The sequence below is a fragment of the Vipera berus genome (genome assembly GCF_964194415.1).
Source record: "Vipera berus genome assembly, chromosome: 1".
Classification (NCBI taxonomy): Eukaryota; Metazoa; Chordata; class Lepidosauria; order Squamata; family Viperidae; genus Vipera; species Vipera berus.
In genome coordinates, this window is record NC_138202.1 from 164,807,806 (window position 1) to 164,832,933 (window position 25,128).

A 25,128-nucleotide genomic window follows, 5' to 3' on the forward strand; every position below is an offset into this window, starting at 1 on the left:
ACATTCAAGGGCAGCCCGTTCTACTTACAATTCTTCAGACTAAATCAACCCTACCAAGATTGGAGGAGTTCACAGGTTGCACTAAGCTAAAAGGCTATTTTGTTGCCTTTATTTCAGTTTAGGACTAGACTTTTCCATCTGGATATAATGTGTGATGGGTCAGAAGCGGGGAAATTACTAAGTGCATAATTAGAGAATTATGATCCAAAGAAGTGGTGATGGAAAGCGGGAAGCACAAAGAAGAGATGGAAAATGAGAGGTCCTCGTGTTGCCCAGTGGGTGAATGGCATTGGAATAATAATTTTGATCAAGTACAAATGAAAAGTCCTGGCTCACCCACTACTTTTTAATATAGTTGTAGATATTCAAAGGCCAAGTGTGATCTTAGACCAGATAAAAGTTGTGCTTTGGAGGAGACATGCAGTAAGGAGTATTTATTATAAAGAAAATTTATTGCAATAATTGCTTGTAACTCAAAGTGCTACTCTAAAAGATTAGGGAGCCTCTGTCTCTCTTTCTCTCTCTCTCTTTACTCCCCATTCTACTTAGAAAGACACTCTACTAAATGCAAGTGAGATTTGTTTGGAAATAAGTGGGTAAAGCCTTTCAGCCTGAGAAATGTTGAGCGTGCATTCTTGTTTGGTAAATTTAGCATTAGTCTGTGGACCATGAGAATTGTAGGTTTGTTTTGTTTAAAATAGAACCTGTGACTAAATCAGTCTTCTCTTTTCTGGGTAATTGCTATGCGTGGTCTTCTAAAGAAAATGGATTTAATGGGAATAGGAAGACAATCATAGTAACTGACTTCAGCGTTGGCTCTTTGCTCAAGGGACTTGCTAAAAAAAACAACTCCTGGGATTTGCTGAGATGGTTTTGTAATAAGGCCTAGATGTACAGCAGGTGGCCTGTAAGTCATGTGTGACTTGCTGGAATTCAGATGCGGCTCTCAACATGCACAGCTACGTTCTCCTGGTTCCAGCAACATCCACCCCTTGGCCCACGCAGAGCCCCTCATTCTCCATGATTCTCTGTGCCTCCCTCCTGCCACCACAGCTTTGGGTCATCTCTCCCATCACACTCCTTCCGTCCAGGCTCTCATCTTCTTCCATAAGCTGCCATTGTCTCTCTCCATCATCCTGCCATGCTTTCCTTCCATCTCAATTGGCATCAGACCATGTTTCCCTGAAAATAAGACCGGGTCTTATATTAATTTTTGGTCCAGAAGACGCATTAGGGCTTATTTTCCATGTAGGGCTTATATTCGGGAAAATATATAGTACTAAATGCGTCCGTCTGGCTGACAATATTAACTGGGGCTTATTTTAGGGGTGGGGCATATATTACGAGCGCCCTAAAAAATCACACTAAGGCTTATTTTCCAGCTGGGTCTTATTTTCGGGGAAACACGGTAACATTAATAATACAGGTAATCCTTATGACCCCAAATTGAGCCCTGAAACTATGTTGCTAAGTGAGAAATTTGTTAAGTGGGTTTTGCCCCATTTCATGACTTTTCTTGCCACAGCTGTTAAGTGAATCAGCGCAGTTGTTAAATTAGTAACATGGTTGTTAAGTGAATCTGGTTTCCCCATTGACTTTGCTTGTCAGAAGGTCCCAAAAGACGATCACACGCAACTGTCATAAATATGAACCAGTTGTTAAGCATCTGAATGTAAATCATGTGACCATGGGGATGGGCCCCCCCGGTCATAAATGTGAAAAATGGTCATGTCACTTTTTTCAGTGCCTTGGTAACTTCAGTCACTAAATGAACTGCTGTAAGTTGAGGACTACCTGTGTTCCATTAATTTAATGTAATGTTTGCCCTGCTCTTACTTTTTAATAATTTCAAATGTGGTCCCTCTCCTTCTGAGTGTGGCTCCTGGCATACCTTTTAAAGGTTGGGTGTCTCTTGGCTGAACAAAAGCTGTGCATCACAATTTGGAGGCCTGAAAGCCCTTGTTCCTTTCTGCACAATGAGTACTTCTGCACACAGAGATGGTGTGACATTCTCCCATTGTTACATGCTTCCTCAACTACACAGAGAGACCAGAGAAATAGTCTAGAAGCAAATATTCAGAAACTGATATATAAGCAAAAAAGAACTAAAACATTCCTTAAGTCAGGGGTGTCAAACTCAATTTCATTGAGGGCCACATCAGCATTGCGGTTGCCCTTAGAGGGCCGGGTGGGTATGACCTGGGCGGGTGTGGCCTACTGGGTGGGCGTGGCTAGAGTGCGTATGGCCTACTGGGTGGGCGTGGCCAGCTCTACATCGTTCGCATCAAGGGTGCCTATGGGGGCCTGGGCAGGAGTGGGACAGATCTGGGGGTCTCTGGCAGAAGGAGGGTCTCTGGGCCAGGGCCAAGGCAGTGGGGGCCGTTTTCTCACTGTTTCCAGGATGGCTTCGCGGGCCGCATGAAACCACTTCGCGGGCCTGATCCGGCCCCCAGGCCTTGTGTTTGACATGTCTGCCTTAAGTCTTTAAAGGATGGAGATTGTGTTAGGAAGACTTAGGCTGTTCCCCACCCTGACTCATTGGGGTATAAGAGGGAGGGGAGGAAAAGCACCATTCGACATGCACAATTTTGTGATTAAAGAATCTTTAAATCAAAGAATAAACTACAATTCTAGTCTTCCCGTGGAGCTGATTTTTCAGATCTGGTCTTACTTCACGGAGCTGACACTGTGTGCAAACTCAGCTGCTGGGCAATGCTTGAGTACTTTCTTGGTTTGATAGCAGCCACCAAACTAGCTTAAGTTCATTTAAGGCTGCTGAAATAAGGAGGAGCTGCTTTGGTTTAAGGGACGGATGTTTGCTTTTTATCTGCAGTCTTTAAAAAAAAAAGTTTGCTTGTGTATTGTTTATACAGCTTAGTTTCGTAAAGTGCTCTGGGAATGGTGGCCTAAAAGCCTTTGCTAATGAGTGAGTTTAATCCAATGTTTTCCAATTTTTTTTTTTGCTCATTATTTGTATAAGGCCATTTTAAAGCAGGTTCACGTGTTCCTTCCTTCACTCATGCACATTTGTCAATCCATGAGTTGGAGAAAGTGAAATGCTGTTTGTTGTCGACCTTCCGCTTGACCTGCCATTTGACATAGGAAACGCATGACACATCTAAAATAAGGTTTAAAATTCTGAAGAACAAAACAGGCATTCACAATTTGTCACCACCCGCACCATTGCACTATCAATATACTCTATATCCCAGAGATCTTCACACTCTGCATCATCTCCACCATGGCTCACACACACACACACACACACACACACACACACACACCAAATGTGCTGGGTCTCCATCCATCAAGAAGTTGCCACTTCTTGACATAATACATCTAACCCACCTTTCTACACCAAAAGTGATAGAAAAGTCTCTCTTCAGTTCATTAGGAACAGAATTAAGGAGTAGCATAATCTTTCTGTCAATGCAGCCCTTTATTTGATAAACTATCTTTTTGGGTTCCGTGGGAAATGAACGGGAAGGAACACCTTTATACTTTTAACGGCTTCAAAAAAGACCTTGGGAAAGTATTTCATTAAGTTTCCAAGCAATGTTTCCAAATCACGGTTTGGCCAAGTCGGAGAGGAGGAGCTGTACATTGTACCATTATTAAATGGATTTTATAACCACATTAGTGCAAAGAATTAGCCAAGACATGTTGAATTAAATGGTCCTTCCTTTCATGTGTGCTAAATATTAAAGCACAGCCTTAAAACCATAAACAGCTGCTGTTCAGTTTAGTGCATCTTTGACAGAGCTGAGAGTAGTTTTACCATGAGGTTTAGGAGATCTGCTTTAAGAGGAAAATCTGCTGTTATTTTTATTATAGGATTTATTATTTTGCCTTTGCTCCAGAGACTCAGAAGCATTTAGGTTGGAATCGCTCTTCATTTTCACAGTAGCTAACTTGAGAAATAGGCTGGACTGAGAGAACGATTGGACCAAAGTCATCAAATGAGTTTCCATTAATGGACTGAAACTTGGATCTCCCTACTCCTAGACCAGAGGTAGGCAACCTCGGCTCTTTTATGACTCATGGACGTCAACTCCCAGAATTCCTGAGTCAGCGCTGGCTCAGGAATCCTGGGAGTTGACGTCCATGAGTCATAAAAGAGCCGAGGTTGCCTACCCCTGTCCTAGACCAATCCTTAAGTGTGATTGATTAATTGATTATCTGCCATCAAGTCAATATCCTAATGACCACATATATTTACTCCGGGATAACCTGTCTCTAACTTGTTCCTTCAGTTTTTCCACTGAGGCAGCCCATGATTGCTACAATGGAATCCATCCACCTTGTTGCCGGTTGTCCTCTTCTTCTCTTTCCTTTAACCTTTCCCAGCATTATAGATTTCTCTAGAGAGCTCAGGCTTTGCTTTATGTATTACCAAAGTATGATAATTTGAACCAGGGCATTTGTACCTTCTATTGAGAACTCTGGGTTGAGTTGTTTGATGATCCCTTGGGGGGGGGTGTTTTCCTGGCTATTTAGGCTTATACTATACATTATTTTTGTCTAAAGAAAACTTGATTAACCTTCAAGTATCAATCAGAAAGAAAGTGATAAGGACTTGACTTCTAATACTGGGTACAAAGCCAGTATCAATAGTATGATTGCAGCTGGTAATCTAAAATAATCTTCCCTATCTAGGTGCCCTCCAGCTGTGATACTCATCAATTCTAGAAGCTCCCAGCCAACACCCACCCTGTGTCTGAGCATGTTAGCAGAAATCTGATATACCCAGACAGCACAAATTCACCAAATGATTTGATCTCAGCTAGACTGCTGCTAATTGTATGACCTCACAGAAGAATCTTTTTTACATAATATACAAATGTGATACTTAGCCTTTGTCCACTTGTTCTTTGCAAAACTGATGGTCTGGAGGAGGCATTGTTGCTTACTAGATCATAACTTCCCTCTGAGTAGTAACAACTTGTTTATTTAGTTCCTTGTTAGATACAATGTTTGACACTTAAATCAGGATAATAATAATAATAATAATAATAATAATAATAATAATAATAATAATAATAATAATAATAATAATAATATTGGAAGGGATCTTGGAGGTCATCTAGTCCAACCCCCTGCTTAGGCAGGAAACCCTATACCATTTCAGGGAAATGGCTGTCCAGTCTCTTCTTAAAAACTTCCAGTGTTGGAGCATTCACCACTTCTGGAGGCAGGTTGTTCCACTGGTTAATTGTTCTAACTGTCAGGAAGTTTCTCCTTAGTTCTAGGTTCTCTCCTTGACTAGTTTCCATCCGTTGCTGCTTTCAGGTGCTTTGGAGAATAGCTTGACTCCCTCTTCTTTGTGGCAGCCCCTGAGATATTGGAACACTGCTATCATGTCACCCCTCACCCTTCTCTTCATTAAACTATACATACCCAATTCCAGCAACCGTTCCCTGTATGTTTTAGCCTCCAGTCCCCCAATCATCTTTGTTGCTCTTCTCTGTACTCTTTCTAGAGTCTCTACATGTTTTTTACATCGTGGTGACCAAAACTGGATGCAGTATTCCAGGTGTGGCCGTACCAAGGCATTGTAAAGTGGTATTAGTACTTCACATGATCTTGATTCTATCCCTCTGCTAATGCAGCCTAGCACTGGGTTGGCTTTTTTGGCAGCTGCAGCACACTGCTGGCTCATATTGAAGTCATTGACTACTAGGACTCCGAGATCCCTCTCACAGTTACTACTATTGAGTAAGTAACCACCTATACTATACCTGTGCATTTGATTTTTCCTGCCTAAATGTACAACCTTACTTTTTCACCATTGAATTTCATTTTGTTAGATAGCGCCCAGTGTTCCAGTCTGTCCAGATCCTCCTGTATCTTAAGCCTATCTTCTGGAGTATTGGCTATTCCTGCCAGCTTGGTGTCGTCTGCAAATTTGATGAGTTCCCCATCTATCCCTTCATCCAAATCGTTAATGAAGATGTTGAAGAGCACTGGGCCCAGAACAGAGACAAATTCAACAGATGTCCAAAATCTCATGGATGGGCAATCTATTCTCATTCATTCACACAATCCTATCAACTCTATTAAAGAAGAGCTATCAATAAAGAGCAATAGCAACAGCAATAGCGCTTAGACTTATATACTGCTTCACAGTGCTTTACAGCCCTCTCTAAGCAGTTTACAGAGTCAGCGTATTGCCCCCCAACAGTCTTCTATTTACCAACCTCAGAAGGATGGAAGGCTGAGTCAGCCTTGAGCCAGTCAGGATCGAACTCCTGGCTGTGGGCAGAGTTAGCCTGTAATACTGCATTCTCACCACTGCGCCACCATGGCTCAAGAGATGCCTGGTGTGGGCTGACAATGGATATTAAAAACAAAGGACTTGGATAGGACCAGCCGCTCTTATCTTCCTCGGAAGGTCAACAAAGGGAATTTTCACCTGTTTTGAACGCTAGGGCTTTCCTGGTGATGTCACCGTATACACAGTATATTTTAGTCATGCTGTGGATTATGTGGTTTTTCTTGGCAAAGCAACAAATCCTACAAATAAATAAATTACAGAATTTTGAGTGCATCTGTCTCAATAACTTTTAGAAGGCTGGCAAAGTGTATTTGTTTGTGCAAGACAAATAATAAATGGTGTGGTTTTGCTGTTAATTTAAAAACAGTTGAGGGTCAATCGTATTTTGTTGCAGTTTAACCTGGTTCCACCAACTTCAAAGCCAATTATAAAGCATGCTGCAGTATGTCTGACAATATAATAAACCAATGTTTCTATTTGGGTCATAAAAAACCCCCCAAAATAATATAAAATAATATAAAACAACAGGATTATCTCCTAGCTAATATCTTGCAATTATAAAATATTGTAGGGGCCTGTAGCCCAATACCTTTTAACACACCAAATGTTGCCCTATTAGAAAGACGATAATAACAATATTCTGTCCATGAGAGATTTGTTATTGCTGTTGTTGTTCTTCCATTTAAAAGCAGTTGAAACTGTGCACTGAGTACTGCCAATGTTATGATGGAATGCATTTGTCTTTTGTATTTAACTCCATTTCTAAGCCAGGTCTTTATAGACTCATTATATGCCATCAAGTCAGCATTGGCTCCTAGCAACCACATTGACACTTTTTTTTTCTCCAGGAAGATAGACCAGATAAATTCTACACTTTCAAACAATGCCATCTTTGAAATTATTCAGTTTTGTTTCAGAGCATATATTACTTAGAAACCGATACTGAAACATGACAATATATAGCTAATATATATATATTACGTTTACTTAATCTTTTGCAAAGTACTTCTGGTTGTTTGTAGGGTCTTTTGCTACAATCATTTTTTTCTAATTTAATTAGTTTTTTATGCATATCCATTTGAATTCTGTAAAACACATTATAAAACTGTATACGGGCCTGATCAATGGCTGTAGTAGAGATGTTCCACTGAAAGGTCTTCCTGCATCTGATGGAATGAGCTGTAGTTCCTAAAAGCTTCTGCCTTTTAATAATATCGGCTTGTCTGAAGAGGTGCTACGAGATTCCTTCAGATTTTTACAAGCCAGGAGGGACAATTCATGAGGAAAGTACTTCAAGAGTTGGAGGTCCTCACCAAGGCCACAATTTCCTCCTTTTCTTGTAAAATGCCCTCCTTGTACTTCTGAAAAGACTCAAAACGGCTCTTCCCTTGAAACATCGTCTCGTGTTCTAGGTGACTGAGAAATGTGGGGGAGTGTAATTCATTTCTACATTTTACCCCACCCACCCAAATTGGAGAAGACGTTTCTAGGAGTTGCTAAAAGAATGTCTGTGTGTGAAGACTGAAACCGAGATACTTGGGTTAAATTCCTCAAAGGAAGGGAATAGTTTCACACCCACAGCCATGTACTGAGTTTCTTAGTGTCCCATGTTTGAAGTCAAATTAAGCCTGTTCGCTTCAAACCGCTGATTCATAAGGCAGACAATGAGTCAGAGCTGCTTCGAAGCTTCTGGCATCAAGAGAGCAGCAAACGAAAGCAAAGGCTTTCGTGATGAGGAAAGTAGAGGAGAGGAGAGGTTAGGGAGAAGTGATGGCCCCAGTAGGCAGCTGTTAAAAAATTAGTACTAGAGCCATTAGCTCTCAGTAGTCGCTGCACTTTGCCTGTGGTTTTATGCAAACAGGGCACATGCACTTTTTGTGTACAAAAGCGTGTCATTTGCAAACAGTAACCAGGTGTTGGCTTCAGCTTTGGATTCCATAGTGATTGTGGCTCACGTACATTCTCTTTCCTTAGAAGCAGAGCTGCATGACCAGAGGACCCCAGATCTACACAGATGAAGCATCTGGAAACACCTCCAGAAAGTAGAATCTAATGGAACGGTTTCTGTCCTGTCCTGCCCACCGTAATTTTTGTTAACATTTACATTGGGTGAAAGTGACTCATTCTCTCCCCTCTAAGATGGGACTACCACAACGCATACTACTTGGAGTGATCTTTGAAGACTACCTGGAAACTGCAGTTTGTATAAAATGCATCAGCTTCCTGCCTATTGCTAGAACCATGTAATGCTTGGCGTTGTGGGCACTGCATTGGTTATCTGTAGGCGTCTGAGTATGGTTCAAAGTGTTGGTCATTACCTATACATCTCTTTTTTTTTTATAAAAGTCAATAGTCAACAAGAAGGTGCTGACAAAATGCCCCGGATTTCCTTATTTCCTTGGCTAGGAAGACAAGTTCTGCCTTTGGATAATGTCCTCTTTATGAAGGAAAACCTGCACAGAGGGGTCCTTCATGGAAAACCTCAATGGGCCTCTTTCAAATGCTGATGAGAACCGTCGGAATAAAACAGGAGCCGGTGAAAAGCTACAGGTGGATTAGATCCAACTTTAGCTAAAACAACAACAATAAAAGGAGACACTTGCGTCATTTGTCTTTGTAACTTAATCTATAAACAATTACTGGCAAGTGGGGAAAAAAAATTTCAGGACAGCAGTATTTGGATTAATGATGCCAAGTTGGTGATTGTTGGCATTACATTGTTGACAGGAATACTGCTGACACCTGCCATTTTATTTTATTTTTAATGATTAGCAGATGTCAAAAGTAGAATCAGTTCTTATTGCTATATTAAACAACAGCTGTCTAAAATGGGAAATATTTGTTGCAGAAGTATGATTTGCACAGGGTATTTGCATGTATTGATGTGTGTACATGTGTGTATCAATTAAATATCACAGATGTAATTACTTTTTCCTGAACAAAAATCATACAATGAAGAATGATATAAAATACATTTGATTTACTGACGTGTCAACACTTGGTACATCAGTATCAACCCTTCCTTTCCTACTGAAACAGCCGTATCCATGTAATGCTAACTCAAAATAGCATCCTTTTTACTATTAAGGATTATATGCCACTAGAGATGGTCCTCTGGGGCCACTTCAGGGAAAGTTTAACATTGGTGGATCCAGACATTTTATTAATCCATTTATAGTAATAGCAAAAGGGACGCGGTGGCTCAGTGGGTTAGGACGCTGAGCTTGTCGATCAGAAGGTCGGCAGTTTGGCGGGTCGAATCCCGAGTGCCGCGTAGCAGAGTGAGCGCCTGTTACTCGTCCCAGCTTCTGCCAACCTAGCAGTTCGAAAGCACGTAAAAATGCAAGTAGAAAAATAGGGACCACTACGGTGGGAAGGTAACAGCGTTCCGTGCGCCTTTGGCGTCTAGTCATGCCAGCCACATGACCACAGAGACGTCCTCGGACAAGTGCTGGCTCTTCGGCTTTGAAACGGAGATGAGCACCGGCCCCTAGAGTCGGAAACGACTAGCACGCATGTGCGGGGGAACCTTTACCTTTACCTTTACCTAGTAATAGCAATAGCATTTAGACTTATATCCCGCTTCACAGTGCTTTACAGCCCTCTCTAAGCGGTTTACAGAGTCAGCATATTGCCCCCAACAATCTGGATCCTCATTTTACCCACCTCGGAAGGAAGGAAGGGTGAGTCAACTTTGAGCCGGTGAGAATCGAATCGCTGGTAGATGGCAGAATTAGCCTGCAGTACTACATTCTTACCATTGCACCACCACGGGCCTTATGCATACTCTTATGCACATATTCCCTCTTTTATTCATCATTCTATCATTTCTCTTCTTCTCTCTTATACATATATCACAAAAAGCTATTCCATTGGAACCATTCTAAAGGCAGAACTGCTGAATCCATCCTTTCAGAGCACTCAGGCCAAATTTGGTACCCAAATTTTCGTAAGGTTCTTCTCATTGTGGCATGGTGCCCACAAGATGGACCTTTGTCCTTGCACATTTCTTGGCAACCTCTGCCGTAGGACATGTTTATTGGTTGTTTTTACTCTGTAAACCATAATAGTGAATGGCATTTGGAAAGACTGAATATGATACCTTTGTTAGAAAAATTGGTCTTACTTCTACGGTGCTCGTCCTGTTTTCTATGGAGGCATATACAGTACAGGAGATAGGATGAGAAAGGTTAATAAACCAGCAAGTATGAGGTATCAGTTCAGCAGAAGGAAAGTAAGATAAAAGATTATGGAGAAATGATGACAGAAGGATTCAAAGCAATGTACAGTAGTGCAAGGCCTTTGGAAGTAAGAAAAGCACTTTTTGGCTCCGATTATAGCAGAATGCAGTATTTCAGCTCAGAAAAGCAGCTTGTCACTGAAGCTTCTTAAATCTGGCTCATCCTTTACTGTAACTGTAGAATGTAATTTTCTTGCAATGTGAGGGTAGTTTGTGCAAGACCCTATGATTATCTCATGAAACAAAATCTAGTTTCCTAACCTATGTCAGTCTTGTGAGAAGGCTGGCAGGTGGAAGTTCCTTTCTTCAACACCTGTCTCATCAAATATAAATCAGATCTGTTTATATAATTATACTATAGGGACGCGGTGGCTCAGTGGGTTAGGACGCTGAGCTTGTCGATCAGAAGGTCGGCAGTTTGGCGGGTCAAATCCCGAGTGCTGCGTAGCAGAGTGAGCGCCTGTTACTCGTCCCAGCTTCTGCCAACCTAACAGTTCGAAAGCACGTAAAAATGCAAGTAGAAAAATAGGGACCACTACGGTGGGAAGATAACAGCGTTCCGTGCGCCTTTGGCGTCTAGTCATGCTGGCCACATGACCACGGAGACGTCCTCGGACAAGCGCTGGCTCTTCGGCTTTGAAACGGAGATGAGCACCGGCCCCTAGAGTCGGAAACGACTAGCACGCATGTGCGGGGGAACCTTTACCTTTACCTTAATTATACTATACACTACATATTCCATAAATGGTATGCAATATGTAATACTGTATATAATATAACATAGTGCTAGAGTCTTGTATGCAGCAATCTCGCCTTCTAGTGAGGCCTAAATAAAATATTTAGAACTTTTACTAATTAAATTCTGTGGAATTTTTGAGAGCTTATTTGTGGCGTTTTGTTTTTTTAAAAAAACTGCAAAATGCTTGTTTTTATGGCTGTCATTTATAACTCATCATGTTCTACTCATATTAAGTAACCTTTAGTTATTAGATGTGTACGCGCTTCTTGGTTTGAGCATAATTATGGCATCGAGTGACTTTGTGAGTTTGTTATTTTAAATGCCACTGAACTTGTATAGGCGTATAGAGATTACCTTGAAGAAAAAGAGCAGTGACCATTAGTAGAACATGAACTTAGTCCAGGAAAAAAAGAAACATGTGAGGGGGAAAAAAAGGCCTCAGTATTGTTCCACATTCACTCTTTTTGGGGTACACTGAGAGAAAGAGAAAACACTGCCATGCATTCAAGATTCTTTCATTACAGTCTGTTTTTGTTTGTCAAAAAAACAGATCATGCCAGACAAATCTCATTGCATTCTTTAACCAAGTGACAAAATTAGTGGACCAGAGGAATGCTGTAGATACAATTTACTTGGACTTCAGTAAGGCATTTGATAAAGTAGATCACAACGTACTACTTGATAAGATAGAAAAATGTGGGTTAGATACCATCACCACCAGATGGATTCGTAGCTGGCTGACAGGCCGTACTCAGCGTGTGGTCCTCAATGGAACCGCATCTACATGGAAGGAAGTGTGTAGTGGGGTGCCCCAGGGCTCTGTTCTGGGCCCAGTGCTCTTCAACATCTTCATCAACGATTTGGATGAGGGGATAGATGGGGAACTCATCAAATTTGCAGATGACACCAAGCTGGCAGGAATAGCCAACACTCCAGAAGATAGGCTTAAAATACAGGAGGATCTGGACAGACTCAAATACTGGGCGCTATCTAACAAAAATGAAATTCAGTGGTGAAAAAAGTAAGGTTCTACACTTAGGCAGGAAAAATCAAATGCACAGGTATAGTATAGGTGGTACCTTGCTCAATAGTAGTAACTGTGAGAGGGATCTCAGAGTCCTAGTAGACAATGACTTCAATATGAGCCAGCAGTGTGCTGCAGCTGCCAAAAAAGCCAACACCGTGCTAGGCTGCATTAAGAGAGGGATAGAATCAAGATCACGTGAAGTACTAATACCACTTTACAATGCCTTGGTAAGGCCACACCTGGAATACTGCATCCAGTTTTGGTCACCACGATTATAAAAAAGATGTTGAGACTCTAGAAAGAGTACAGAGAAGGGCAACAAAGATGATTGTGGGACTAGAGGCCGAGTGGGTGTGGCCAGGGTGGGCATGGCCTACTGGTTGGGCGTGGCTAGAGTGTGTGTGACCTACTGGGTGGGCATGGCCAGCTCTACATTGTTTGCGTCAATGGTGCCTATGGGGGCCTGGGCAGGAGTGGGACAAATCTGAGGGTCTCTGGCAGAAGGAGATGGGACTGGGGCAAGTGCCGAGGCATGGTCCACTGGAGGAGCCTCACTGTTCGTCTCAGGCCATGCGGGGGGGGGAAGGCTGGACAGTGATGCGGAGGTCAAATGCCCAGCCTAGCCCTCAAGCACCCGCAGCACTAAGCTCACCCCCACTTCCCCAAGGGGGTGCCCAGCTGCTGTGCTTGCTCTCCTTAGCCAGGTTGCTCATGATGGGTATGAGTGCAACGTCAAGAGGGAGGCCCACTTCCTCTCCACGTGAGGAGACCTGGCTTTGTTTCCAAAGCTTCCTTAGCAATCGGATGGGAGACCACCCAGGTTAGGCCAGGAGGAGGGGGCAAGGGGATGGTGAAAGGATAGCAGGGAAGGACTAAGGCAGGACTTCCCTCAGACCCTTCCTTCCTTCCTAAGAACAGAGCGATGGGAAAATATTTGAGATGAGGGAGGGAGAAAAACAGGCAAGAAACGCAGCTGGGGAAGTGTCATCCTTCATGAGGAATGAAGAAATGTACCATCGCCTGGAACTGGCCAGCACATGGCCCTCTCCTCACAGCGCCGAGAGGCTGAACCGGGTGGCACAAATCTGAAGAGAAGCACAACGCTGCCCAGCCCCTAGCCTGCCCGAAGTAGGCAGGGCCATGTGCTGGCCACTTCCAGGCGATGGTGCATTTCTTCATTCCTCACAAAGGGTGATACCTCCCCAGTGTGCGCCCAGGGGGCAGGGCCGATGCGGCAGGGGCCGGTCCCTCACTGTTTCCAGATGGCCTTGTGGAGCTAAGACTGAATGTATTTCAGCATAGATGACCACCACAAAATTGTACATTGGCTCCTGGCCGGCCTGGGCCAGAGCCAAGGCAGTGGGGGCCGTTCCCTCACTGTTTCCAGGATGGCTTCGCAGGCCACATGAAACCACTTCACGGGCCGGATCTGGCCCCCGGGCCTTGTGTTTGACATGTCTGTGCTATGCCACTGTAACACAGTAGATAGCTTTGGAGTCTTCCCCACACTGGGCCCTTTTTTCTAAAACAACATTCGATAAATAAAGGACTATAACATGAACAATTAATTATTGAAATAATAATTGAAAATAATTGAAAGGATCCACCTTTCTAGATTCATCGAAGGCTTTAAAAAGCTGGCTTTCCCCCCCAAGCATTGGGATTGAGTGAGACAAGGTGATTATTGTTGGGGGGTGCTGCTTTAGGGTACTGGGCACTGTTTTGGGATCTTTTTTATAAATAACTTTTTTTATTGCTGCTATAAGCTGCCCGAAGTTATAATATATAAGACGGATGGCTATACAAGTCACCTAAATAAATAAATAACTCAAAGAAATAGGAAAAATGTCATGAAACAGGTTTTGGTTATATGTTTATACTACTAGAGGAAAGGTCACACGTTTTAGACTTTTATTTCAGTTGCAAATCTTTATGCCACAATGAAATAAAGCAGCCTGGACCTGGGAGGGAATCATGACTTCTGAATCCACAAGATTTTCACCTAGGTATATTATATTTTGCTGATGGCCACAAAGTCTTGGATGGTAGTTTGCAGAACCGAACAGATTTACAGTAGAAACGAAAGACTCCTTTGGAATCAGATGGTGGGACTATTGTGTTTATAGGCAAAATTCTTTGAGAGAAATACGTTTTGGCCCATATTAAACCTTACACAGTTTTTACAGTACAGGAGCTGTACTGGTGAGAGTACACATAAAAAGCTGGCTAAAAAAACCCGGAAGCAATGGATAAGGCGAAGAAAAAAAAGGCAACCAACGGAGGGAATGAAAGAGTTGGGCTGGGTCTGGAGAAGCTCAATGAGTGACTTGAGCTGGTCTCTCTCAGTCCAGCCTCGCAGGGTTGCTGTCATGAGGGAAAATTGAAAAAGGAAGTACTGTTCATGCTGCCTTGAGCTCCTGGAGGTGGGATGCAAAAAACAATTAAACCAATAAAACAGCCTACAATGAGAGGGAAATTCAAGAGGGCCAAAGATTGTACAGAAAAAACACACACAAAACAGTATCTATACAGTATGTATGTATGTAGTTGTGTATACACACACACAGAGAGAGTATATATACACAGTACCCCCCCTCTCTCTCTGCTTTCAGTGCACCATTATAGTACTGGTTACAGGAGCCTTCCCCTACCTAGTGTCATCCAGACATGATAGACTAAATTTCTTCTTGGTGGGCTTGCGCTATGCCCTTGCAATAGTCAACTGGTGAATTTGATTCAACTTGAATTATTCACAAGAGCAGAACTAAGAACTTGAAATGCCATCCATGTGGCACTCGCTGTGTTTCAGTCTGCCGAGTTGAGCTGAAATGGTTTGAACACACGGGCCAATTTAATGATCTGACAAACTAGACCACAGCTTCTGGGGATATATTGGGTCGGCTGGCTACTATTTTATTCTGTGTAATTCATTTAAACTTCAGTATTTGGGTTATGCAAATAATTGTTTCAAAGTCATTCCCTTGGCTCAAGGGAACTTTGTTTCTTTTCAGAAAAAGAATTATTTGTACTTCAATTAGCAAAACACACTGAATTCCTTGACCATGCTGGCCCAATCCAGTGAAATATGCACACGCCAGATCCAGTGTTGAACTAAGGTCTTTAGTTTTCGTTTTAAGCCACAGTGACTCTCAATCTCCCACATATTCTATGCTACAAGCTTCATTAAAAAACCAGACCGTTTAAGTCAGGGGTAGGCAACCTTGGCTCTTTTATGACTCGTGGACTTCAACTCCCAGAATTCCTGAGCCAACTGGCTCAGGAATTCTGGGAGTTGAAGTCCATGAGTCATAAAAGAGCCAAGGTTGCCTACCCCTCGTTTAAGTCAACATACTGCGTGACAAGAAATGCATGAGCTGATACCAACATCCTTTGGTTCTGCATGTGTGGCTGCTGTTTAAAGAGATTTTACAAAAATGTCTTAGTAAGTTTCACACATAATATGCCAGAAAACGGTTTGTTTATGAACTATTATAGTTAGTAAATGAACCATGGTTTTGAAACTAATGGGTTGCACTCATTAATTGTGTGCAAACAGGGATGCATGGTTCATGGTTTCTTAGCTTATTCCAAGTATGCTTTTATGTTCTGTCCATTCTCCTGAACAAATTCACTGAGGGGTAAGGCAGAGGTTGATTAAAAAGCAGGGAAAAATGAAACTAGGAATTTGCTAAGCAAACCTAATTACATCCTTGCTCAAATGTATTTAAGTTTCATACATATTGTACCTGTTGTTTTTATTGGTTTATAAAAAGATTTTGTGATGTGCAGCATCCACAGAAGCAGACATTTTATGCATACTCATTTTGATGCCTGCCAAGATGCACTCAGCTTAAAGACAGCAGCCCCATCATACTATGCCATAACGATTTTGAGCTTGACTTTTTATTATATTAAAAGCTGACCAATAGTTGTAGAGCACTGCAAAGTCTGTACAGAACATTAAGGGGCTGAACTGGGGCATTGGGACAATCAGTATCTCTTGGTCCAACCTAACTCACAGAACTTTGCTGTGAGGCACAATAGGAAGAGGGCAAATTAATCTGACAAATGGTATTAATCTCGCAACGGGACCTAAGGAATGTTGAATGGAAAGTATCATTCCGTTTCGCTCCATCCTGCTTCCACTTCATTTCTATAGCTGTAACCTAGTTCCCTCTACTTCAATTTCAGGAGATAAGGAAGATGCAACAAATAGTATTTTTTCTTGCTTTGAAAAATATGATTATCCCTTAGAATTTTCTTTTTTAGATGTATCACTGATAAGCTAATTATTTACCTCCATTGGCTTCTACTTTCCCATTCAGACCTTATTTGATTTTCATATTACCTTCTTGAACAGTTGAGAACCTTGGAAGGTTAGCTGAAAACTATGGATGGATGGATGGAAGGAAGGAAGGACATCACTCATAAGTGTTATGTGGGTGCACCAAGGCCTGCATTTCTGTATTGTGGTCCATAAGGCTTCCAGGTGGTCTTCAAGATAGAGAGAGTCAGGCCATGAATGACTACAGTAGAAGGAACCGCCATTTGGCTGAGGGTTTTTTCCATCCATTAGCAGGAAAGGGTGCTGATTTAGATAGAGAACAGGAAGAGAAGGAAGGTGGGACAAATGACTGATGAGGAATCCCCTGGCCACCATATGACTCTTGTTCATGCTTTTTTTAAAAAAAAAACACAACCAGAATATATTATAGTCAATTTGGCCTTAGTCACTGTTACCTTTGGGGGTGGGATGGAAACAATAACTCTTGCATGCTTACAGTACCGTGGTTGGGATTTTAAAATCTGGTTGCTGTAAATCCCCAATACTGATAGTAAAGTTTTGCTTTTTTAAACAATGATGGTGACTTTAATATCCTTAAGGTTAACTTGGAACCTTCTTACGAACAATCTGGATCTAAATATTCAGAATAATACATTAATTGCAATGTTAATACTAATGTGTTACAGTGGTTAAGGTGTTTGCCAAGGCTTGGGCCTGAGTTCAAGCCCATCATCAGCTGGGGTAACTTACTGGGTGAGTCTGGGCCATTTTTTTCTCTATCCCTGTCACTTGTGCTCACATGAATGTGACACAAGAGTTTCTCACAAAGTTGGTTAAAATCCAAAAGGGGATGGATTCCAGCTTCTTTGCTTTCTAATTCTTACATCAATAGTATGGTGAGATGTCAAACTTCCATGATCCAATTTCTAACTCCCCAAGCTAGGGGATGACAGCATTGCTCTGCATTGCTTTGTCCGAATGATGTTGTATAGGTAGTCCTCACTTAACTATCTTAATTGGGATCAGCCATTCCATTACTAGCAGATGTGGGCATTAAGCAAAATGTCATGTGACTACTCCACTTAGTGAAGGCAGTTCTGGCAATCCCAGCTGGTCTCATTAGGTGAACCCCATGTAGTCATTAGCTGCGGACCCACCTGTATGCACGCCATTTTTGAAAGAAGTTAAGGGACTGTCTCCATTCTAACTCCCCCCATCTACTTATCACTGCCCTTTGGGACACCCACTTACTTGCTGCTGCCACCACTACTGTACCGCCAGGACCTTCTTTTGCATGCCTTCACACCAGAGCACTGAAGTCTTTGTGAAAGAAGGCCCTGGCTGATGTGAAAGAAAGCCACAGTAGTGGTATGCAGTGTGGCAGGTGCAGCAACAATGGGCAGGGCTGGGGAGGGGGGGGGGAGCAAGGACAGGTAGGTAGGCAGGCCACCAAAAGGTGGCTGGCTCAATGCGGATAGGTCCGAATTTTGTTCCTGTGACCACAGGGGTGCTGCAACAACTGGAATTTCAAAGACCAGTCATAGATTCCTTTGTTCAGGGTCCATTATAACTTTGGTTGCTGAATGTATAGACATTAAGAACTACCTGTAATCCAATAGCCTTTAAAAAGCTCTTGACAGTTCTGTCCCAATACTATAGCAATGATCATCTGACAATCAATTATAAGAAAACCAAAAGTATGGCATTTGGCAAGAGGGTGAAGTTCTGGTCATGGAGCATTAACGATCACAAGGCGAAACAGGTGACCTGCCTCACTTTGAAGTAATGCATGCCACACATGCAGACTACTGGTTCAAGGAAAGCTCATTGTGAATACAGGTAGTCCTCGAGCTAAGACCACAACCAAGCCCAAAATTTCTGTTAAGTGAGACAGATGTTAAGTGAGTTTTGCCCCATTTTATGACCTTTCTTGCCACAGTGTTTAAGTGAATCACTGCAATGGTTAAGCTAGTTACACAGTTATAAAGCGAATCTGACTTCCCCATTGACTTTGCTCTCAGAAGGTTGCAAAAAGTGATCACATGACTTTGGGACCCAGCAAGTGTCTTAAGTATGAACCAGTTGCCAAGCATCTGAACTTTGATCACATGATCATGGGGGTGTTGCAAAGGTTGTAACTGCGAAAAACGGTCACTTTTTTCAGTGCCGCTGTAACTTTGAACCGTCACTAAACGGTTGCAAGTCAAGAACTACCTGTACCGTGTGCCACTATCACTGGACAAAGTTCTGCCTACACCATTATTATTATTTTTTTCCTTCAAGGGGAGAATTGGAATATAATCAGTTTAATGAAGTCCTGAAGGAAGGCTGAGAGGTACAACCAATAGCAAAATAAGCAAATAAACAAGAATGTTAATAGTCAAGGCAGATACTTGATACCTAGAACACATTTCGATGACTAACACACCACAAAACACCTTGCCCCTTAGGATCCCCAAGCTTCAAAAACAAGCATTATTCTGGCAAACTTTTGGTGCTTAGGCTTAATAACCTGTGCTGCTTTGGTGGGTTATTAATTTTGTTTTGATCATATTTTTCTTTCCTGCCCGTTTTTTTTTTGCCATTGTATTTTAAGTAAACGGAGACTTTGTCTTGTGTTGTGTGCAGTGCTTTTTTTTTGTAAAAGAAAACAGTGCCGGAACTCACACAGGTCATACAACCCACCTTGCCTACCCTACAAGGTTCCATCCAAAAAAGGTGCCGGAACTCCGTTCTGAGCGTTCTATAAGAAAAAAAAACCCTGGTTGCGTGTAAGCCAGGGGTCTTCAAACTCGGCCCTTTTATGACTCATGGACTTCAACTCCCAGAATTCCTCAGCCAGACATGCTGGCTGAGGAATTCTGGGAGTTGAAGTCCACGAGTCATAAAAGGGCCGAGTTTGAAGACCTCTGGACTGTAAGCAATGAAATAGATGGTCAATAAATTAAGATACGAAGTTAACTTCCAAGCCTGGAGGGAGACAAACAGGCTGCACGAAACGAGGCGAGGAAGGGGCTTTCGATGTCTCATCCCGACCCACCTCTCCGTTGTTCGTTCCCCGCCTTTCCCGCTCTGCAGAAAGCGCCGAGCCGAAACTCTTTTAAGGCGGGGCCGTCGCTCTCCGGGTCTCCGACCGCCGGCTTAAACGAGCCCTTTCCCGCCGCCCGATCAGGCGGACCGGCCGCTCGCCAGGGGGGGTTGCCTCAGCTCTTTCTCCCCCCACCCACCCACCCGTCACGTGAGCAGAAGCCGCCGCGGCCGTCGCAAGGCTGGCCTCCCACCAGGCGCAGGATGAGGAAGTCGGCGAGAGGCGCCCTCGCCCCGTTGCCGAGCGCGCTCGCACAGGCGAGTGGGAAGCGAGTCCCGGACGTGAGTTCGAAGCCGTCCGGGGAAAGCGCTCGCTTTTCTTCCCCAAGGGCAGGGGTCGGCAACCTCGGCTCTGTTATGACTCGTGGACTTCAACTCCCAGAATTCCTGAGCCAGCTATGCTGGCTGAGGAATTCTGGGAGTTGAAGTCCACGAGTCATAACAGAGCCGAGGTTGCCGACCCCTGCCCAAGGGATTGATTGAATGAAGGAAGGGAGGGAGGGAGGGAGGGAGTGGGGGGGGCACCCGACTGTCCCTGTAGGCTAAAGGCGAGCGGGGTGGGAGGGAGGGCGCGCTCCGCCCGCCTGCAGCTCGGTTAGCCTAGAAGCCGTGTCAAACCTGGGTCACTCAAGGCGGGCAGGGGAAAGGCGGGGAAGAGGAACGTCCGGCTCGATTGGAAACGCCTGAGGATCCGCGCAGCTTGCTTGGTAGGAGGCTCGAGCGGGCTTGCAGCCCGGGTTTGGCCGGTAGTATGCTTAAGCTTGTCCGGGCGCTTGCTTGCTTGCTTTCGCTTCGTCCCTCCTTTTTTGGGTTGCCCTTCCTCCTCTTTCCTCCCCCCCCCCCCCCGTTGCTGCCGGGCAGGGAAAGCTTGTCCGGCAGCCCTGGACAGAAGAAAGAAAGAAAGAAAGAAAGAAAGAAAGAAAGAAAGAAAGAAAGAAAGAAAGAAAGAAAGAAAGAAAGAAAGAAAGAAAGAAAGAAAGAAAGAAAGAAAGAAAGAAAGAAAAGAAGAGGGAGAAAGAAAAGAAGAGGGAGAAAGGAAAGAAAGAAAGAAAGGAGGGAGAAAGGAAAGAAAGAAAGAAAGAAAGAAAGAAAGAAAGAAAGAAAGGAGGGAGGGAGGGAGAAAGGAAAGAAAGAAAGGAGGGAGGGAGGGAGGGAGAAAGGAAAGAAAGAAAGAAAGGAGGGAGGGAGGGAGAAAGGAAAGAAAGAAAGAAAGGAGGGAGGGAGGGAGAAAGGAAAGAAAGAAGAAAGGAGGGAGGGAGGGAGAAAGGAAAGAAAGAAGAAAGGAGGGAGGGAGGGAGAAAGGGAGGGAAAGAAGAAAGGAGGGGGAGGGAGAAAGAAAGGGAGGGAGAAAGGAGGGAGGGAGAGGAGAAAGGAAAGAAAGAAGAAAGAAAGGAAGGAGGGAGGGAGGGAGGGAGAAAGGAGGGAGGGAGGGAGAAAAGAAAGAAAGAAAGAAAGGAGGGAGGGAGGGAGAAAGGAAAGAAAGAAAGGAGGGAGGGAAGGAGGGAGAAAGGAAAGAAAAAGAAAGGAGGGAGGGAGAAAGGAAAGAAAGAAAGGGAGAAAGGAGAAGAAAGAAAGAAAGAAAGAAAGAAAGAAAGAAAGAAAGAAAGAAAGAAAGAAAGAAAGGAAGAAAGAAAGAGTTTGAAATGTTGGGTTTTCGGCATTGCAAGCCGGAAAAAAAAAAAGAGGCTGCGGCTACCGCTTGGCCCAGGAATGCTTTCTGCCAGCTGTGCTAGGCAGATGTCGGACGGGCCCCCTTCGGCGGCTTTCTTCGGTCGCCTCGGCAACTTCGAAAGAATCGGGGTTTTGTTTTTGGGTTTTTTTTTTTCGCTCGCTCGCGCGCGCAGGCGCTGCGGAATTTCAAGGCGAGCGAGCTGCCTTCCTCGCAGCCCCGGCTCGATTGCGCGCCCGCCAGACCCGCCTCCGGATCTGATTTTTTTTTTTTTGCTTTTTCCCCCCCGTGCAGGTTGGGGGCGTTTTGGCGGCGGCGGCAGCAGCAGCAGCAGCAGGAGGAACAGCAGCCCGCCCGCCCGTCCGCAGCCGGCGAGCCAGGTCGCTGCGTGAGAAGGAGAAGGAGGAGGAGGAGGCGGCGAGGAGCCCCGCGGTGTTGCGAGGCCAGCGAGCGGTAGCCGAAGAGAGCCGGGGCCCTTCCAATGGAGGAAGAGGAGAAGATGGTGGGCGCCGTTGGCGAGGAATGGCAAGAGGTCGCGCAAAAGAGAAAGGCCTGGGCTAAAAGCCGGGACTCCTGGCAAGCGTCGGAGGCCGAGCGCCTGTCTCCAGAACCCGCGGCGGCGGCGGCGGATCTGGCCGCAGAGCAGGAGTCGTGCGGCGCCAAGTTGCCCTTGACTGCGGAAGGAGGTCAGTCTCTCTTCGGCCAGGCGCTCGTTCCGCCTCCCGGGCCGGGGTAGCGACGTGCACAAAACAAAACAACAACACAAAAACCAATGAAGCAAAGAGTCTGGTGACACCTGAAAGGCTAACAGATTTTATACTCGGCGCTTCCCGCGTTCTGATGCGCTAGTCGAGGCTGGCGCTTCTGGCGGGCGGTGACGTCCGCTGAAGTTTATTAGCTGGGAGGAAATCAGCTAGCCTTTCACATGCCCAGCAGCCTTTGCCTTGCTCCTGTCGGGACAAATCCGGAACAGGCTGGGAGAACTTCTAGTTCCCGCTTCGGTCGAAACGACACTTGGAAGGGGCTGCTCTGCTTTTCTTTCTTTGGAGAAAAAGTAAGCTTTGCTGACCTCGGGGAGAAGGTTGCTTCCGGTAAACCTATTCCTGATTAAGGCTGGCTGAATCAAATAGATTTGCTAAGAGTGCTCTTTTTATGTCCTCCCTGCGCCGGTATTGATCAGTTACACTCACTGCATTGAACTGAATTAAAGGGGCCCTGCATTGAACTGAATTAAAGGGGCCCTGCTCCCCGGAGAGTATTTATATATGATTACACGCGGCTGCATTTGCCTAATGCTTAATTGTACATTATTGCCATTTTTTTCTTGTTCCCGGAAAAATCCTCTTAATTATCTCATCTCGACTCTCCCCTTGTTCCCAAATGATGTGCGTGGATTTGCATTGCAAGTCACTTGGTTTAAGATTCTGGGAAGGCGGTTGTTTTTTAATAAAAAAAAATCACCTTGTTAGTCAACTAATTCTTTTCCTTGGATTTTGTTTTGCTCTGCTGCCCTCCCCCCCCCCCCTTCTCCTGCAGGCGCTATTCCAAATGAAAAGATTGCAATATGGCTTAAAGATTGTAGGTAAGCATTTCTTGTGAAATATTGTGCAATTATTAAGTGTGCTTTCCCCCTCCCCCCCAGCTTTAAGTAGAGACCGGTTTTGATTCCCAGCAAGTGCATGGGTGGAATACAACACTTCAGTGTGATTAGAATGCAGTAGAAGCAGCTTTTTTGTGTGTGATATATGTGTATGCATTTGTGTGTGTGAGAGAGTGAAAGAGAGAGAGGAGAAAATGAAAACTGCCTGGACAGTGTTATTGAAACTATGTTGTTCAGTAAATAGCAGCTGTTTTCCAGGGTTTAAAGGTTGTGTTGTTTGTAAGGTTTCTAGCTCATTGTATATAGTCAAAAGTGTTTTCTGGAAATATAATAAGAGGAAAAAAGGAAATATTTTTGGTTACTTCTTTGCTTTTTCAGCTGGATTTTAAATTTTGTAGAATTGCAGTCCTAAATACTTCTATCTGGAAGGAAGTTCTGTCGCAACCATTTGGGTTTTCATCTATGTGAGCAGGTTTTAAGTTAAGAGAACTTGTGTTTGTTCACTTCTAAGTAAACATATCTTAGATGACATAATCTGTTTTTTTGTGTTAGGTGTTCAGAGGATTTAGTTCATATTCATAACAAAGTTTATTAGAATAATGATTGCAATATTACGATGTTGGAGCAGACTTTTCTCTAAAGAACAATTTAATGTAGTTGGTGCTGGATTTAAAATAGAAAGGTCCACATTAATCTTTCTGCAAACTGGTTAATCTTGGTTCTTACCTTAGTTTACAGAATTATCAAAAAGATAAAAGGGGAAAGGCAGATATGCTGCCTGGTCAGGGTCATTAATGAAAATGTAAGTGTTTTTCTGCTATGTGTTTAAATTACACACAGCATTTTAGAAGGCAATGTTTTTTTAAAGTAAACTTTTCAGTTTTCTAATTACAGGGTTAACTTTAAAAAAAAACAAATGTGAGCAAATAAAATACAGTAGAAATGAATAAAAAATACAAAATAAAATGAATTTTAATTGAAATCATTTGTAGGTTGGGGTTATTTTTATAGCATAAAAAAAGGAGAAAGACTATCACAAGTATTAAGCATGGTTAGCATCTAATCATGCTTAAGACTTGTGTTAGTCTTTCTCCTTTTTCATTCTGCAATAACATTTAAACATAGATGTAGAAAACATGTCAGTTTACAGTGCAAAATGTAATTCTGCTTGAAAAACTTAACAGAAAAATAGCACTTTTTTCCCTGATAAGTTATACACTTAACATTTCTTCTGGGCTGGGGTGAAGATTGCCACAGAGCAGCCATGCAAAATGATCAGGGCCAAGAGTAGAGCTATATGCTGCAACTATTTTTCTATGGGTTGTGGGGGCGGTTTGTGAGGGGCTTTTTTTTAAAAAAAATTCAACTTTTGTGCCTTTGTGATAGTTTTGTTGCGTAACTCGAAGGATATGCCATTATATTTTAGTCATTATAATCAGAGCAGACACTTGTTCCCCATTTGTTATAAGCAGTAAATTAACTGAAGTACGTTAATAATGCATTTTATTATCAGCCAAGATCCAAAGGAAGAGTACAACTAATGCTGCTTTCCCATTCAAAAAGCAGTTTTCCATTTCAATATTGAAACTGAAGAAACTTTTAAAGTATTGATGTTTAGTAGCTCTTGTGACTTCTTGCTTAGGGGAAATTATTCTAACATTCTAAACATCTTTTGGGGAAGAGCCTTAAGTAGTTTTGTGGGTAGTGGTTATTATTATTAGGATTATTTTCAATCTTCCAACCTTATGTCACCTTCTGCTGGAAGGGCAGAAGTTTACCTGGTGAGTATAAATAACAGCAGTCCAGGGAATAGCCAGCAGGGATAGATAGCAACAATCTGCAGTTTAAGGCAGCCCACAATTCTAGAAAATTAATCCCAGGTTTTTTTGGCTAAAATATGAGTAAGGGATTTGAGGGCATGTATAGCAGCACGATAGTGTCCTTCACAAAACAATTTCTGTATTTCCAACAATCCTTGATGTTTTATTTAATACAGGCTGTTACAGCATTGTACTCAATAAATGCACCTACCTCTCTATTGTGACCATATTTGGAATCTCTGTTGAATGTAGCATGGAAGTTACTGCTTCCCTTGTCCCAAAATGGCTTGTGTGTAATAAAAGCAGTCTTATCTTTTTAGTTTAAAAGGATATTGTCTGTTATGGCCACTGGAAAAAGAGAGCTGTGTTTTTTCTTTTGTTTTTCTT

The 25,128-nt window shown here is 43.2% G+C and overlaps 1 protein-coding gene across 2 annotated transcripts in view; it reads left to right on the forward strand.

Moving 5' to 3' along the window:
* The first annotated feature begins 21,029 nt into the window (after positions 1-21,029).
* Positions 21,030-25,128, forward strand: part of ITPRID2 (ITPR interacting domain containing 2) — a 76,826-nt gene continuing 72,727 nt past the window's right edge. Inside the window, exons 1-2 of one of the 2 annotated variants that reach the window (XM_081313882.1) lie at positions 21,030-22,007; positions 22,858-22,903. In XM_081313882.1, coding sequence (XP_081170008.1) covers positions 21,803-22,007; positions 22,858-22,903 — 251 coding nt within the window. In that variant the 5' untranslated portion in view covers positions 21,030-21,802. Of the gene's footprint in view, positions 22,008-22,070; positions 22,376-22,857; positions 22,904-25,128 lie in introns of those variants that run through there. The other variant, XM_081313884.1, reaches the window with a different exon arrangement.